We start from the raw sequence: 16,465 nt of genomic DNA on the forward strand, positions 1-16,465 counted from the left end.
GAAATTCAAGTGCCCCACTTCTTCTGAGCCCCCTGTGCCGACACTGCAGTAAGTGACCACGTGTGTGGCATTATTGTAGTGGGTAGAGCACATTTAACAATTTACACGCTGCACATTGCCAGAAGCACAATGTTTGGGCACTGGGCTGACATGTTTGCAATTCTCCAGAAAAAAAATGGGATGCAGGTGCAATTTCTACAATGGGGTCACTTTTGGGATTTTATTATTTTTCTGGCACCTTAGGGGCTCCGCTAATGTCACCTGCAAACATCTCCAGCAGAATGTGCTCCAAAAGCCGAATGGCGCTCATTCGTTTTCAGCCCTGTCATGTGGCCAAATAGTAGTTTGTGACGAGGAGAAATTGCAGAATAAACTGTGGGGTCCATTTTCACCTTTTCATACATGTGTAACTGACAAATTGGCAGATAATAAAAAAATAAATAAATTACATTTTGACCACTAAAATGTGGTCTTTCCATGTCCCAATGTTATAAAATTCCGTGAGACACCTGTGGGTTGAAAAAACTCACTACATCCCTAGATAAATTCCTTCCACAGGGAAGTTTTCAATATAGGGTCACTTGTGGGGTTTCTGCTGCTGTGACACCTCGAAGGCTCGGCTAATGGAGCCCAAAATCTACTCGCATGGTATCTAAGTTCTAAAAGCCAAGTTGCGCTCCTTCCCATCTAATCTGTGCCGTGTGCTAAAACAGTAATGTGCAACCACAATGGGTTACTGTCATGTTCACTAATTTGTATAACTAGTCATCCAGTCCATTTTCTCCTATTATGTGTTGTATGAATTAAAATTAGGATGCTAAAGTAAAATTTATGCGGAAAAACCCTAGTTCTCGTTTTCATGGCCCAGACTTATGAAATCCTGTGATGTAGCTTGTGGTTAAAAATGCTTACCACACCCGTAGATGAATTCATCATGGGATTTGGTTTCCTAAATTGGGTCATTTGTGGATGTTTCTGCTTTTTTTGGCACCTCAGGGGCTCTGCAAATAAAACACGGTGACCAAATTTGTGTTCCAAAAATTAATAGCACTCTTTGCTTTCCGAGTTTTGAACATTCATTTTTGATCACATATAGCATAAAAATGTGTTTGGGAGAAATTGCATAACAATATGGGGTCCATTTACTCCTATTACCCCTTTTGTAAATGATACATTTGGTTCTAAAATAGTGTTTTAGTGGAAAATAAAATGTAAATTTTTGTTTTTACATCTAAATGTTTTAAAGTTTTGTGCATCACCTGTAGGTTAAAAATGCTCAGTACACCCTACTTGAATTCCTTGAGGGGTATAGTTTCCAAAATGGGGTCACTTGTGGAGGTTTCTTCTATTCTGGCAGCTTAGGGGCTCTGCCAATGCGACATGGTGTCCACAATCTATTCCAGACAAATTTACACTTAAAACCAAATAGTGCAATTTCTTTCTTAAGCCCTGCCATGTGCCCAAACAGCAGTTTTTGACCAGATATGAGGTATTGTCATCACTTTGTAGAGAATTTGTGTAACAAATTATGCTGTTCGTTTTCTCCTATTATCCATTATGAAATTACAAATTTAGAGCTAAAACATTTTAGCTGAAAAAAACATAATTTTAGTTTTCACATTTTAAAACATTTTGTGAAGCACCTATGAGTAAGTACATAATTCTAAACACGCCCCTAGATGAATTCCTTGAGTGGTCTACATTCCATAATGGGGTCACTTGAGAGGTTTTGACTGTTTTGGTACCTCAGGGGCTCTGCAAATGAGACATGTTGTCTGCAATGCCATATTTCAGTCAAATTTAGGGTATGTGCGCACGCTGCGTTTTCGGTGCACCAAAATTTGCACTTTGTGGTAGAAAAACACAACAAAATATGCATACGTGTTTTTGGTGTGTGTTTTTTTTTTTTTTTTTTGGGTCTGTTTTTGTCATGCATTTTTTTTTTTTGTGAAATCAATGACTAAAAAGGGCTACAAAACACAGGAAAAAAACGCACCAACAATTTACATGTTGCAGAATTCTTTCTGCTCCCAAAAGTGCAAGGAAAAAATAAGCATCGTGCGCACAGCACTTCAGAATTCACATTGACCTTGCTGGGAGAAGGGAGACATGCAGATTTGAGCCATAAACTGCACCAAAAATGCACTGTGTGCACACAGCCTGACATTCCAAATGTCGCTCCTTCCGTTCGAAGCCCTCCCGTTTCACCAAACAGAACATTTGACTTTGTGGGGTATTGCTGCGCTCAGAGGAAAGACTGGAAATGTCCACTTTGTCATGTTGCAAAAGGAGCTGTGGAAAGAGAAGGCGCAATAGGGTCTTACCCGGTATGACACAAGGGGGTGAATGCAAATAAAAGCACTCACCTGGTAGGGTTGTGCCAGTCACAACCCCTTAACAAGCGTATAAGTAGCGTGGAAGGCAGCAGTCCCGCAACGAAGAGGTATATCAGATAGCAGGAGAAAAGCAGGTTTAAATACCGCGCCAAACCACAGGAGTCCAGATGAAGTTAGTAAAATTCTTCCCTTTATTTTCACAGGTCTACGCGTTTCAAGGACATATCCGTCCTCTTCCTCAGGACAATGTACAGAGAATACTATAGCAGAGAGGGGGCCGCAGGCTCCCATATATATGTTACAAACAAGCCACGTATTCACTATTTGCGTCATCACCCTGCCCGTGACTCATGGACACGTGGGGAGTGGATAAAGTTCAGAATGTTGAAAAGGTAAAAAAGAAGGAAAAAAAGAGGAAACAAGAGGAATAAAACGAGAAAAGGGGAAAAAAAAAGATGTAGTGGAATTGTGCTGATAGAAGGGCAAAAATTATGATACATATAAATATATATATGTGTACGGTGGTGAATGCAACGTAATAGGAAAAAGGAGTGGACGTGGTAGAAAAAAAAGATGTAAATATGTATGTGTTTGTGAAATTAAGTAATAAGATCAAATAAACGATCAACTGAAAAGACAAAGTGTGGTGATTATTTATATTGTGAAAATTAGTAATGTCCAGATTGAAATAGAAACAAAACATTTTTTTTATTTAGATGGACTGGACTGATGCGGACGTGTAGTGGAGAAACAGGGCATAAAGCGGGAGCGGCGTTTTCACATTCCCTTGCCCTCACCAATATTGTGGCAAGGGTTTAATTGAATCTAAATAAAAAAAAAATTTTGTTTCTATTTCAATCTGGACATTACTAATTTTCACAATATAAATAATCACCACACTTTGTCTTTTCAGTTGATCGTTTATTTGATCTTATTACTTAATTTCACAAACACTTACATATTTACATCTCTTTTTTTCTACCACGTCCACTCCTTTTTCCTATTACATTGCATTCACCACCGTACACATATATCTATATATATAATTGCCTTATTCTGTCTGTCTATCTGTCTGTCTGTCATGCTCCGAAATTGTGTCCTTACGGTGACACAAAGCTGATTGGCCGCTGGGCTCGCCATGGCCCCGCCCCCCCCTCACGGATTGGCCTCTTGCCCCGGTTCTCTGCAGGCCCCGCCCCCCTCACGCAATGCACGCTCGCTCTGGCCCAACTGACACGGAGCTCCGATTCCCAGGTGAGTACACACACACATCAGATCACACTCACTCTCACACTCACTCTCACACACACCTCACACATCACAACATGCTGGGATATCGCTTGCTTCTACACCGGCTCCGTCAGGATCCCGGCAGCGCCAGACATAACCTTGCGATGCTGGGATCTTGACGGAGGCCGTGAAAGCTGGTAACCATTATACACATCGGGTAACTAAGGTCCCTTAGTTACCCGATGTGTATCATAGTTACCAGTGTACACCGGCTCACACTCACTCTCACACACACCTCACACATACATCACATCGCATCCACACATCAAGGTCCTGCAGCTGCGGAACATACACACACATAACAGCACACACACACACACACACACACACACACACACATACAAACACAAATCAGATCACACTCACACACACCTCACACATCACATCGCATCCAAATACTCACAACATCCTGGGATATCGCTTGCTTCTCGGCGGCGATACTGTGCTGTTGTGAGCTTCCAGGACCTGCCGGGGGACCACATGGCCAGAAGCATGTGATATCCCCGGATGTTGTGAGTATCAGCGCGTATGTGCAATATCGTCAGTGTGTGTGTCTTTGTGTGTGAGTGTATGCGATCGGGTGGGGGTGTGTGGGTGTGTGTGAGTGTATGCGATCGGATCTGTGAGTGTCGGCAGAGGAGCACGGCGTGCTGGAGGAGGCTGAGAGGAGAGAGGCTGAACCTGGGGAAGGCTGGGATGGGGAGGCTGATGCTGGAGACGGAGAGGCTGATGCTGGCGCAGCATGGCGGATGGAGCACGTTTGGGAGTGCGCAGCATGGCGGATGGAGCACGTTTGGGAGTGCGCAGCATGGCGGATGGAGCACGTTTGGGAGTGCGCAGCATGGCGGATGGAGCACGTTTGGGAGTGCGCAGCATGGCGGATGGAGCACGTTTGGGAGTGCGCAGCATGGCGGATGGAGCACGTTTGGGAGTGCGCAGCATGGCGGATGGAGCACGTTTGGGAGTGCGCAGCATGGCGGATGGAGCACGTTTGGAAATGCGCAGCATGGCGGATGGAGCACGTTTGGGAGTGCGCAGCATGGGGGATGCAGCACGATGGGGAGTGCGGAGTATGGCGGATGGAGCACGTTTGGGAGTGCGCAGCATGGAGGATGCAGCACGATGGGGAGTGCGGAGTATGGCGGATGGAGCACGTTTGGGAGTGCGCAGCATGGCGGATGGACCACGTTTGGGAGTGCGCAGCATGGCGGATGGAGCACGTTTGGGAGTGCGCAGCATGGGAGATGGAGCACGATGGGGAGTGCGCAGCATGGCGGATGGAGCACGTTTGGGAGTGCGCAGCATGGGAGATGGAGCACGTTTGGGAGTGCGCAGCATGGCGGATGGAGCACGTTTGGGAGTGCGCAGCATGGGGGATGGAGCATGATGGGGAGTGCGCAGCATGGCGGATGGAGCACGTTTGGGAGTGCGCAGCATGGCGGATGGAGCACGTTTGGGAGTGCGCAGCATGGCGGATGGAGCACGTTTGGGAGTGCGCAGCATGGCGGATGGAGCACGTTTGGGAGCGCAGCATGGCGAATGGAGCACGTTTGGGAGTGCGCAGGATGGGAGATGGAGCACGATGGGGGGTGCGCAGCATAGGGGATGGAGCACGTTTGGGAGTGCGCAGCATGGCGGATGGAGCACGTTTGGGAGTGCGCAGGATGGGGGATGGACCACGTTTGGGAGTGCGCAGCATGGCGGATGGAGCACGTTTGGGAGTGCGCAGCATGGGAGATGGAGCACGATGGGGAGTGCGCAGCATGGCGGATGGAGCACGTTTGGGAGTGCGCAGCATGGGGGATGGAGCACGATGGGGAGTGCGCTGCATGGCGGATGGAGCACGTTTGGGAGTGCGCAGCATGGCGGATGGAGCACGTTTGGGAGTGCGCAGGATGGGAGATGGAGCACGATGGGGGGTGCGCAGCATACGGGATGGAGCACGATGGGAAGTGCACACCTCCCCCCAACACACACACACAAACATACGCACGCGCGCGCGCGCACTGCACAACACAACACACCACACACACACACAGGGAACCACAAACAACTGCCCTACACAGACACCCACACACACAGACAACGCTGCACACACAAATATACGCACATACCGCACAACACGCACATTGCACAAAACATACCTCCCCCCAAAACACACCACACACACACAAACTGCGCAACACACACACAACGCTACAGACACACAGCGCTCCACAAACAACGCAATACACAAACAACACCGCTCTCACCCCCCATCACACCCAGACAACATCCAGAACATGTACAGCGCCCTACACAAACACTTGGTAACTACACACAACAACATCTATATAATATATATATATATATATATATATATATATATATAACAAAAATCATACATGAACTACACAATACGTAAATTCTAGAATACCCGATGCGTAGAATCGGGCCACCTTCTAGTATATTTATATATATCATAATTTTTGCCCTTCTATCAGCACAATTCCACTACATCTTTTTTTTTTTTTCCCCTTTTCTCGTTTTTTTCCTCTTGTTTCCTCTTTTTTTCCTTCTTTTTTTTCCTTTTCTTCAACATTCAGAACTTTATCCACTCCCCACGTGTCCATGAGTCACAGGGAGGGTGATGACGCAAATAGTGAATACGTGGCTTGTTTGTAACATATATATGGGAGCCTGCGGCCCACTCTCTGCTATAGTATTCTCTGTACATTGTCCTGAGGAAGAGGACGGATATGTCCTTGAAACGCGTAGACCTGTGAAAATAAAGGGAAGAATTTTACTAACATCATCTGGACTCCTGTGGTTTGGCGCGGTATTTAAACCTGCTTTTCTCCTGCTATCTGATATACCACTTTGTCATGTTAACGCTTCTAAAAAAATTGAGGCTAAAGCAACATTTTAGTGAAAAAAAAAAATGAATGTTCAGTATGACTTCCTAATGTAATAAAATTCTTTGTAGTACCTGCTTACTATACCCCTGGATAAAATCATTGAGGGTGTAGTTTCTAAAATTGGGTCACTTGTGGGGGGTTTCTGCTGCTAAGGTACCTTAGGGACCCTGCAAATGCGACATGGTACCTGCAATCTATTTCTGCCAAAATGGTCCAGAATTCAAATATTGCTCCTTCCCGTCTGAGCCTTACCATTGATCCTAATACTCTGACCAAATATTGGGTATCCGCGAGCTCAGAAGAAACTGGGTAACAAATTGGGTGGTCCATTTTGTTTGGGCTAAAGCAACATTTTAGAGGAAGCAATATAAATGTAAAGTTTGTTTTTTTTTTTTCATTCCACTTTGCTTAAATTCCTATGTAGCAACTGAAGGAATACTAAATTTCCTGTGAGCAGTTTGTGTTTGAGGGGTGCGGTTTTTAAAATGGCACCACTTTTGGAGAGTTGCCAATATATAAGCCCCTCAAAGCCCATTTATAGCACCACTCCAGTGTATTTTTTTCCTTTTCAGTGCTGGAGTGGTGATATAAATGTAAGCCTCCTGCCCTCTTGTCATATACTCACCTTCCGGTGGCTTTACCTTTTACGGACGCCGCTCTGGTCCCACTGTGCCATCTTGTGACAGTAACCTCTAACTGGCCGGAAGTCAGATGTTACTTCACAAGCTCCCAATGCATCAGAGTAAGGCCAGAACGAGGCTCTCATAGACTTGTATTATAGAGGGGCCCCTGCCACTCCAAGGAACACTGGAGCTGGCAGCAAGTCACAAACCTCCGAGACTGTCCGAAGCAGCGGCGACAGGTGAAGCCACCGGGCAAGTAATTGATGGGGGCTGGGGTCTTAAGGTACGGTCACACTAAGCAACATCGCTAGCAACATCGCTGCTGAGGCACGACTTGCTAGCAATGTTGCTATGTGTGACATCCTGCAACAACCTGGCTCCTCCTGTGAGGTCGTTGGTTGTTGCTGAATGTCCTGGACCATTTTTTAGTTGTTGCTCTCCCGCTGTGAAGCACAGATCGCTGTGTGTGACAGCGACAGAGCAACAACTAAATGTGCAGTGAGCAGGGAGCTGGCTTCTGTGGATGCTGTTAACCAAGGTAAACATCGGGTAACCAAGAAGCCCTTTACTTGGTTACCCGATATTTACCTTCGTTACCAGCATCTGCCGCTCTCAGCTGCCAGTACCGGCTCCCTGCTCCCTGTACACATAGCCAGACTACACATCGGGTAATTAACCCGATGTGTACTCTGGCTAGGAGTGCAGGGAGCCAGCGCCAAGCGGTGTTCGCTGGTAACCAAGGTGAATATTGGGTTGGTTACCCGATATTTACCTTAGTTACCAAGCGCAGCATTGCTTCCACGCGTCGCTGGGGGCTGGTCACTGGTTGCTGGTGAGATCTGCTTGTGTGACAGCTCACCAGCAACCCGTGTAGCGACGCTCCAGCGATCCCTGCCAGGTCAGGTTGCTGGTGGGATCGCTGGAGCGTCGCTTAGTGTGACATCTCACCAGCGACCTCCTAGCAACTTACCATCGATCCCTATCAGGTTGTATCGTCGTTGGGATCGCTGGTAAGTTGTTTAGTGTGACTGGGCCTTTAGATTTAAAGCACCACTCCAGTGGGGAAGTAAACATAAATACTAGAGTGGTGCTTGAAATCTCAATAGGTAAATGGGTTGTAAATTTCTTGAAAAAATTAGAAATTAATGCTAAACTTATCCTAACAAAATAGTGATGTTTGCAAAATGACGCAGATGTAAAGTAGACATGTGGGAAATGTTATTTAATGATATTGTACAGCATGACTGACTGGCTTATGGATAGAAAAACGGAAACTGACAAACACATTGGCAAAAATGAAGCACAGATGTAATGGTGTGCACATGGCACCTTTCCAGGGACTTCTGCTCTCGATCCACCTGAAACAGGGCAGAATGACATTGCTGTGCACTTGTTCCGTCTTGTCCCTTCTTTTAGGAAAGTCTGAAGCAGATGAGACGGGACATGCTCATTTGTTGGGCGACTTCCGCTGGGAAGTTACCTGTCCTCCATACTTAAGCGGGCTTTACACGCTACGAGATCACTACAGTGATCTCGTTGGGGTCACGGATTTTGTGACGCACATCCGGCCGCTGTAGCGATGCCGTTGCGTGTGACACCTATGAGCGATTTTACATCGTCGCAAAATCGCTCATCGGTGACGTGGGGGTCCATTCTCAAATATCGTTACACCAGCAGTAACGAAGTTGTTCCGGCAGCACACATCGCTCCATGTGACACCGCAGGAGCGCGGAACCTCTCCTTACCTGCCTCCCGGCCACAGTGCGGAAGGAAGGAGGTGGGCGGGATTTTACGTCCCGCTCATCTCTGCCCCTCCGCTTCTATTGGGCAGCGGTTTAGTGACGCTGCTGTGATGTCGCTGTGACGCTGAACGAACCACACCCTTAGGCTATGTGCACACTGGAAAATGGAATTTTCTCAAAATTCCGCAGGCATTGAAAGATTACCGCACCCGCGTTATAAAAACGCGGCAAACCGCACCAGAAAACCGCATGCGGTTTGATGCGGTTTTACCGCGGTATTGTTCACGGTATTGCCGCGGTTTTGCCGCGTGCGGTTTGGTACATGTGTTTTATTGCATTCAATGCAATAAAGCACATTGAAAAAAAAATCAAAAAAAAAATCATTTCCTTCTGAGATAGATAGTAGATGGATAAATTAAATAGACAGAAGAATAGATAGAGGACAGAACGCTGCATTTCTCACGGTCGGTAGTGAGTTCACATTACCGGCCGTGGGAAATGCCCTGTGGTTACTCCTGCTGTCTCGCTGCGAGGCTGCATTCAGCGCTGTGACAGTGTCAGTCGCGGCTGGATGCAAGCATCGCAGGACGTGGATTACGTCGGAGCTTTGTTTCGGGAGGGGTTAATAAAAGGGTGAACCAGGGGCTTTTTTGTGTTTTTATTTAAAATAAAGGATTTTTCGGTGTGTGTGTGTTTTCACTTTACGGGTTGATCATGTCAGCTGTCACATAGACAGCCTGGACTTAGTGGCGGCGATCCGCCATTAACTCCTTATTACCTGGATCGCCACTGCATCACGGCATCTAGAAGAGCTGGGGACATTCCGGTACTGCCGCATAATGCATGCGACAGTCCCGGGGCAGCTGCGGGCTGATGTTCTCGGCTGCGGGAGGTGGGAGGGAGGCGGGGGACATTAACCCTTCCCCTCGCCCTCCCCAGCCTGAGAATACCGGTCCTCCAATGTGTGTTTACCTCGGCTGGAAGGTAAAAATACAGCGGAGCCCACGTGTTTTTTTTCTATATTTCCGTTTGCTTTCTATGTGTATTCTATATGTCTGTGATATGTGTGTGTTCTATGTGTCTGTGATATGTGTGTGTGTGTGTGTGTGTTTACCCTGCTCCGCTTCCTCTTTCTGGCATAATAACATCACTTCCCTGCAAACCGCAGGCAGTGATGAACATTACCGCAGGTAAACCGCGAAATACCGCAGGGAATAACGCAGGAAAACGCAATGAACCGCACTGAATTTGCTGCCTGCGTTATTCCCTGCGGGATTTCACGATTACATTGCAGTCAATGGAGTGAAATCCCGCAGCTACCTGCGGAAAAGAAGTGACATGCAATTGTTTTTGCTGCGGGAATCCCGCAGCAAAACATGCAGCTGTCAAATTCCGCTTAGTGCGCACAGGATTTTTTTTCCCCATAGGATTTGCTGGTGATTCACTGCAGAGATGTTATGAATCGAAACATGCAGCAAATCCGTAAAAAATCCGCGGCAAAAAACGGCAAGTGCGCACAGGGCCTTAGAAAGGAGGCGGTTTGCCGGTCACAGCGACGTCGCAGGGAAGGTAAGTAGTGCGATGGGTCCGGGCGATGTTGTGCGACACGGGCAGCAATTTGCCCATGTCGCACAACCGATGGGGGCGGGTAGCCACGCTAGCGATATCGGTCACGATATCGCAGCATGTAAAGCGGCCTTTAGTGTAGAGTGAAAGCCGACGCAAGAACCACCAATGTTTTCCTGCAGTGTCTTCACTGGGAACCCTCAGTGGCTACGCCGGTGTGACAATGGCTGAGTGCACATACCTCAGCTAGTGATGAGTGAGCACTCCCGCTATTCTCGCACTCGTCAGAGCACCTCGTTTTGAGTACGGAGTTTGGTGGTGCTCGCTCATCACTAATCCTGATTTAGAGAATGGGTCCTTTTCTTTCTGATAACCCCTTCCCTGAAGGCGATAAACTGACTTATCCATTGACTCTAAACAATAGTGAAAAATTGACAGAACGCCCAAGTACAGAGTTATCTGCTTTATACGGATCTCCATAGACTTAAATGGATGAGTCTGATCCACGAAAAGATGACATCAGGGCATGCTGGGAGTCTGATGGCCTGGATACACTGATCCATTGTATAAATGTATTGTTCAAAGAAATGGAGTTCATGTTCTGTCCGATTAGCACAGACTGCACACGGTTGTGTACAGCGGATGTGACTGTAGCCTGACTTCTGAGAAAGGGGTTTCCAAGGATTAGACACTGGTGACCGCTCAATATCTGACAGCTATGGCCGCAAGTAACCAGCGTACGGAACCAGGACCGCACGACGCCGTGCACTGTATAATGGACGCTCTTGGGTTCTGCAGCTCCCATTCCCTTCACACAACATCCCCAGACAATGTCATAGCCAGGAAACAGATGTAATGTGAACCTGGCATTAGCGGCTAGCAGCTCCTGTCACGGGTGGATTGCTCACGTGGCAGACCTCTGTGAAAGGCTTTCCACAGGGCCTCGGTCAGCACAGCATCATGGCGGGCTAATCACCTACCCACCTGCCAGTCTTCCCCTCTACACTGCAGGGCAGAATTACACAACAACTGGCTTATTTCAGAAATATTGTCATTACATTTATCAACAGATGAAGTTTTTGTTGTGTTTTTTTTTGTAAGGGGTGCATCATGCCACTAGAACAGTGTTTTACAAAAGATCCAAAGTTTATCAACATAAATCCTTAATTTTGCCTAAAATGTGATGATCATAATTAGGAAACAACAATGATTGTAGCACAGAGAAAGACTAGAAGTACATTTTCTGAAGGTAATAATAGTTACCAATCAGTAGGACGTGTACAGGGCTTTGCTTTGAGTGACTTCAGCACATCTGCAGCCACAGGACATCACTAGTCGCTCACATTGCTCTGGTGTGATTTTTGGTCCACTCTTCTTCCAGTATCTTCCATAGTTCTTTGACTGTTGTGGGTTTCTTGGCCATAACTTTGTCACCAAGGATTTTCCAGAGATTTTCTATGGGATTTAGATCAGGACTCTGGGCTGGCCATTTCATTGTTTCAATGTTTTCTGTTTCAAGGAACTGTTTTACCCATTTTGCTGTGTGACAGGGGACATTGTCCTGCATGAAAATTGCTGGCAGATTGAGTAATGAACGCAAGTAAGGAACCATGCGTTGAAGGTTCTGATCCACACTTGCATTCATTCTGCCGTGTAGCTGTATGATAGGTCCAACTCCTGCTGCAGAAAACAGTCCCCAAACCATGACACTTCCTCCACCACCTGTCACTGACTTCTTAACACACTTTGGGGTCAGTGTTTCCCCAGTTTGTTGATGAGCATAATGTTTCCCATCAGACCCAAATAAATTTAAACTTGCTTTCATCACTAAAATGAACTGTAAACCTCTTCTCCTCTGTCCACACAACATGCTCCTCACCAAAGGTGAGTCTAGCCTTTGGATACTTTCTCCTAATGAGAGGCTTTTAGTGCAAATGCTCTTAAACATTGTGGCACTGTATGATGAGACAGATCCTGTTCAGTGCTGAAGTGCTGAGCAATTCCAGCTGTAGTGTTGAAACGATTCCCCATGGAGATTCCCCGCATTATCCTGTCCTCTCTTGCATTTGTCTTTTGAGGGCGACCAGCCTTCTTGGGGGACTTGATAGCGCTTCTGAAGTTGTAAATATGCAATATTCTCGAAATCCCAGACTTTTAACAACCACTTTCTCTGTCTATGGCTGATATGGTCACTCCTTTGGTCTTCAGTTGGACAACCTGCTGCTGGAGGGTTTCAGTCACTTTGGAATGGCACACCATTTTTGCAAAGTCAGTACAAACTGGAAGGTTAGGCTGCCAGTTACATAGGGTTTGTCAGATAATTAAGGAAATTAGCATCAGGTGCCAGATTTACACCAATAATTGTAGGTATCGGATAGTGTTCTCTAATTTTGATCAGTGTTCTTTTTCATTTATCTCATTTACATTTTTATGTCTTTTTGAAAAAAATTCAGTTTATGAAATACGCTTAAGATGCTGCTAGTTTACTCATGTTGGGATATAATCACATAGGATTGTGTTTTGTTCTCTAATTTTGATCTTAAGTGTATGTCCGCACTTTTTTGGTTCTATGAAGTTGGAGCTGTCCTTCATAGAAGAGAGGGTGGAGATAGAGGGGGGTGGGAAAGCAGATGGGAAGGTGCACCTACCGTAAATGTTTGGACACGCCATGGTGCACTGAGCGCCTGTGCGTTGTTTGAACAGTCACTCTTTCACACTGTTCCTTGCATTGGGTCATATATGTGTACACACACACACACACACACACACACACACACAGTTATTATTGGTTAATTTTATGACCAGATAGATGCTGATGTCAGCAGGTCCAAGACACAGACATTGCACCGCTGCCACCATTGTTTTTGTTACTGCGCTAGGCAGTATCTTGGCAGCTTGGTGGTTGGCACTGGGGTCCTGGGTACATATTCCAAGGACAACAAGGGAGTTAAAATGTGAGGCCAATGGGGACAGTGGTGATCTCATCTGTAAAGTGCTGTGGTATTAATGCGCACTATATAGGTGAGGAATACTGTAGATATATGGTAATGTCCTATTGGCTGTTTCTTAGGATCCCAGTCTTGGGCCTTATTTAGACGCCAGTATTTACTCAGTAATTTGCATGAGTATTTGTAAGTCAAAATCCGGAGAGGGGACTATGACGTCACGAGTCGCACTTTGTGCTGTGGAGCGTCTCCTGGTTTTAGCTTTGATATACTGACGTAAGGTCTAATTCTGTAAACTGAGGCGGCCATTACCGGCTCCGGGGACATCTGCACTGGGTGCATGGCATTCTGAAAAACTGTGCCTAATGCCCGGCTATTGCAGGGTGGCCTATATGTTCTATTACTACCGGAAAACGAAAGATTAACCCTTCAGCTGCACAGTACAGGGCTGTGTATCATTACCGAAAATTAACCCTTCAGCTGCACAGTACAGGGCTGTGTATCATTACTGAAGATTAACCCTTCAGCTGCACAGTACAGGGCTGTGTATCATTACCGAAGATTAACCCTTCAGCTGCACAGTACAGGGCTGTGTATCATTACTGAAGATTAACCCTTCAGCTGCACAGTACAGTTCTCTGTATCATTACTGAAAATTAACCCTTCAGCTGCACAGTACAGGGCTGTGTATAATTACCGAAGATTAACCCTTCAGCTGCACAGTACAGGGCTGTGTATCATTTCTGAAGATTAACCCTTCAGCTTCACAGTACAGGGCTGTGTATCATTTCTGAAGATTAACCCTTCAGCTTCACAGTACAGGGCTGTGTATCATTACTGAAAATTAACCCTTCAGCTGCACAGTACAGGGCTGTGTATCATTACTGAAGATTAACCCTTCAGCTTCACAGTACAGGGCTGTGTATCATTACTGAAGATTAACCCTTCAGCTTCACAGTACAGGGCTGTGTATCATTTCTGAAGATTAACCCTTCAGCTTCACAGTACAGGGCTGTGTATCATTTCTGAAGATTAACCCTTCAGCTTCACAGTACAGGGCTGTGTATCATTTCTGAAGATTAACCCTTCAGCTTCACAGTACAGGGCTGTGTATCATTACTGAAAATTAACCCTTCAGCTGCACAGTACAGGGCTGTGTATCATTACTGAAGATTAACCCTTCAGCTTCACAGTACAGGGCTGTGTATCATTTCTGAAGATTAACCCTTCAGCTTCACAGTACAGGGCTGTGTATCATTTCTGAAGATTAACCCTTCAGCTTCACAGTACAGGGCTGTGTATCATTACTGAAAATTAACCCTTCAGCTGCACAGTACAGGGCTGTGTATCATTACTGAAGATTAACCCTTCAGCTTCACAGTACAGGGCTGTGTATCATTACTGAAGATTAACCCTTCAGCTTCACAGTACAGGGCTGTGTATCATTTCTGAAGATTAACCCTTCAGCTGCACAGTACAGGGCTGTGTATCATTACTGAAAATTAACCCTTCAGCTGCACAGTACAGGGCTGTGTATCATTACTGAAGATTAACCCTTCAGCTTCACAGTACAGGGCTGTGTATCATTACTGAAGATTAACCCTTCAGCTTCACAGTACAGGGCTGTGTATCATTTCTGAAGATTAACCCTTCAGCTGCACAGTACAGGGCTGTGTATCATTACTGAAAATTAACCCTTCAGCTGCACAGTACAGGGCTGTGTATCATTACTGAAGATTAACCCTTCAGCTTCACAGTACAGGGCTGTGTATCATTACTGAAGATTAACCCTTCAGCTGCACAGTACAGGGCTGTGTATCATTTCTGAAGATTAACTCTTCAGCTGCACAGGACAGTGCAATGTATCATTACAAAAGATTAACCCTTTGGCTGCACATTATTGCTGGGTATCATTATACAATTAACCCTTTGGCTGCACATTATGATGCTGTGTTCAATTACAGTCTATTAACTCTTTAGTTGCACAGTGCGGTGTATCATTACATAAGATTAACTGTTTAGCTGAACTTTTCTGTGAATTTTCTGTTCTCACAACTATTTTTCTCTTCTTGCAGTTTGTAGAAGACTAATGAAGCTGAATTCGTGGTACAACGCTGTGTTTTATTTTTGTGGCACAATTTTTTAATATATTTTTATTTTTTTTCTTGCTATGAAAAAATTTGCATACTTTAAGGTGGTCTTGGCCACCTCATTGGTTTGGGTCTTCTTGGATATATTTCTATTGCTGTACTTCAGCGAATGCAACAAATGTGAGGATAAGGAGCGAGGCCTGCCTGCTGGAGATGGTGAGTTTACCCCGTTTCTAGTTTTCTCTTTGCCTGTTATCTGATACTTTTGATTGATGTGTTGTCATGGTTTGAAGTGGTATTTTTATGTTGAAATGATCTTAGAAATGTTCACTAAGGCTATGTGCGCACTAGGCGTTTTTTTCACGCTGCGTTTTTATGTGCGTTTTTGTCTAAAAAACGCACCCGCGGCTAAAAAAACGCGGCAAAAACGCATGCGTTTTTGCCGCGATTTGGTGCGTTTTTTGCTGCGTTTTTGCTCACTGCGTTTTTAATCAGTGCACAATGCCATTAAAGATTGTTGATGAAAAAAAAAAAAAAAAAAAAGGTCTGATGTCATTTCCTTCTTCAAAATGTTCATTGTATGCAGGAGAGCAGACAGCTGCAGAACTAGTGTATGCAGGAGAGCAGACAGCAGCTGCAGAACTACAAGTCTCAGCATCCTCCATTCACTAGTGTAAGCAGGAGAGCAGACAGCAGCTGCAGAACTACAAGTCTCAGCATCCTCCATTCACTAGTGTAAGCAGGAGAGCAGACAGCAGCTGCAGAACTACAAGTCTCAGCATCCTCCATTCACTAGTGTATGGAGGAGAGCAGACAGCAGCTGCAGAACTACAAGTCTCAGCATCCTCCATTCACTAGTGTATGCAGGAGAGCAGACAGCAGCTGCAGAACTACAAGTCTCAGCATCCTCCATCCAGGACTGTATGCAGTTTTTTGCCCAAAAAGAAAAAAAAAATGACATGGGCTTCGCCATATT

At 45.7% G+C, this 16,465-nt stretch overlaps 1 protein-coding gene across 1 annotated transcript in view; it reads left to right on the forward strand.

Annotated features, from left to right (window-relative positions):
- The window catches only part of GALNT1 (polypeptide N-acetylgalactosaminyltransferase 1), a 224,930-nt gene that overhangs the window by 14,011 nt on the left and 194,454 nt on the right, over positions 1 to 16,465 (forward strand). The window contains exon 2 of the mRNA XM_075314935.1: positions 15,475 to 15,705. Coding sequence (XP_075171050.1) covers positions 15,570 to 15,705 — 136 coding nt within the window. The 5' untranslated portion in view covers positions 15,475 to 15,569. The remainder of the gene's footprint in view (positions 1 to 15,474; positions 15,706 to 16,465) is intronic.

The sequence above is a fragment of the Anomaloglossus baeobatrachus genome, chromosome 6 (assembly GCF_048569485.1).
Source record: "Anomaloglossus baeobatrachus isolate aAnoBae1 chromosome 6, aAnoBae1.hap1, whole genome shotgun sequence".
NCBI lineage: Eukaryota > Metazoa > Chordata > Amphibia > Anura > Aromobatidae > Anomaloglossus > Anomaloglossus baeobatrachus.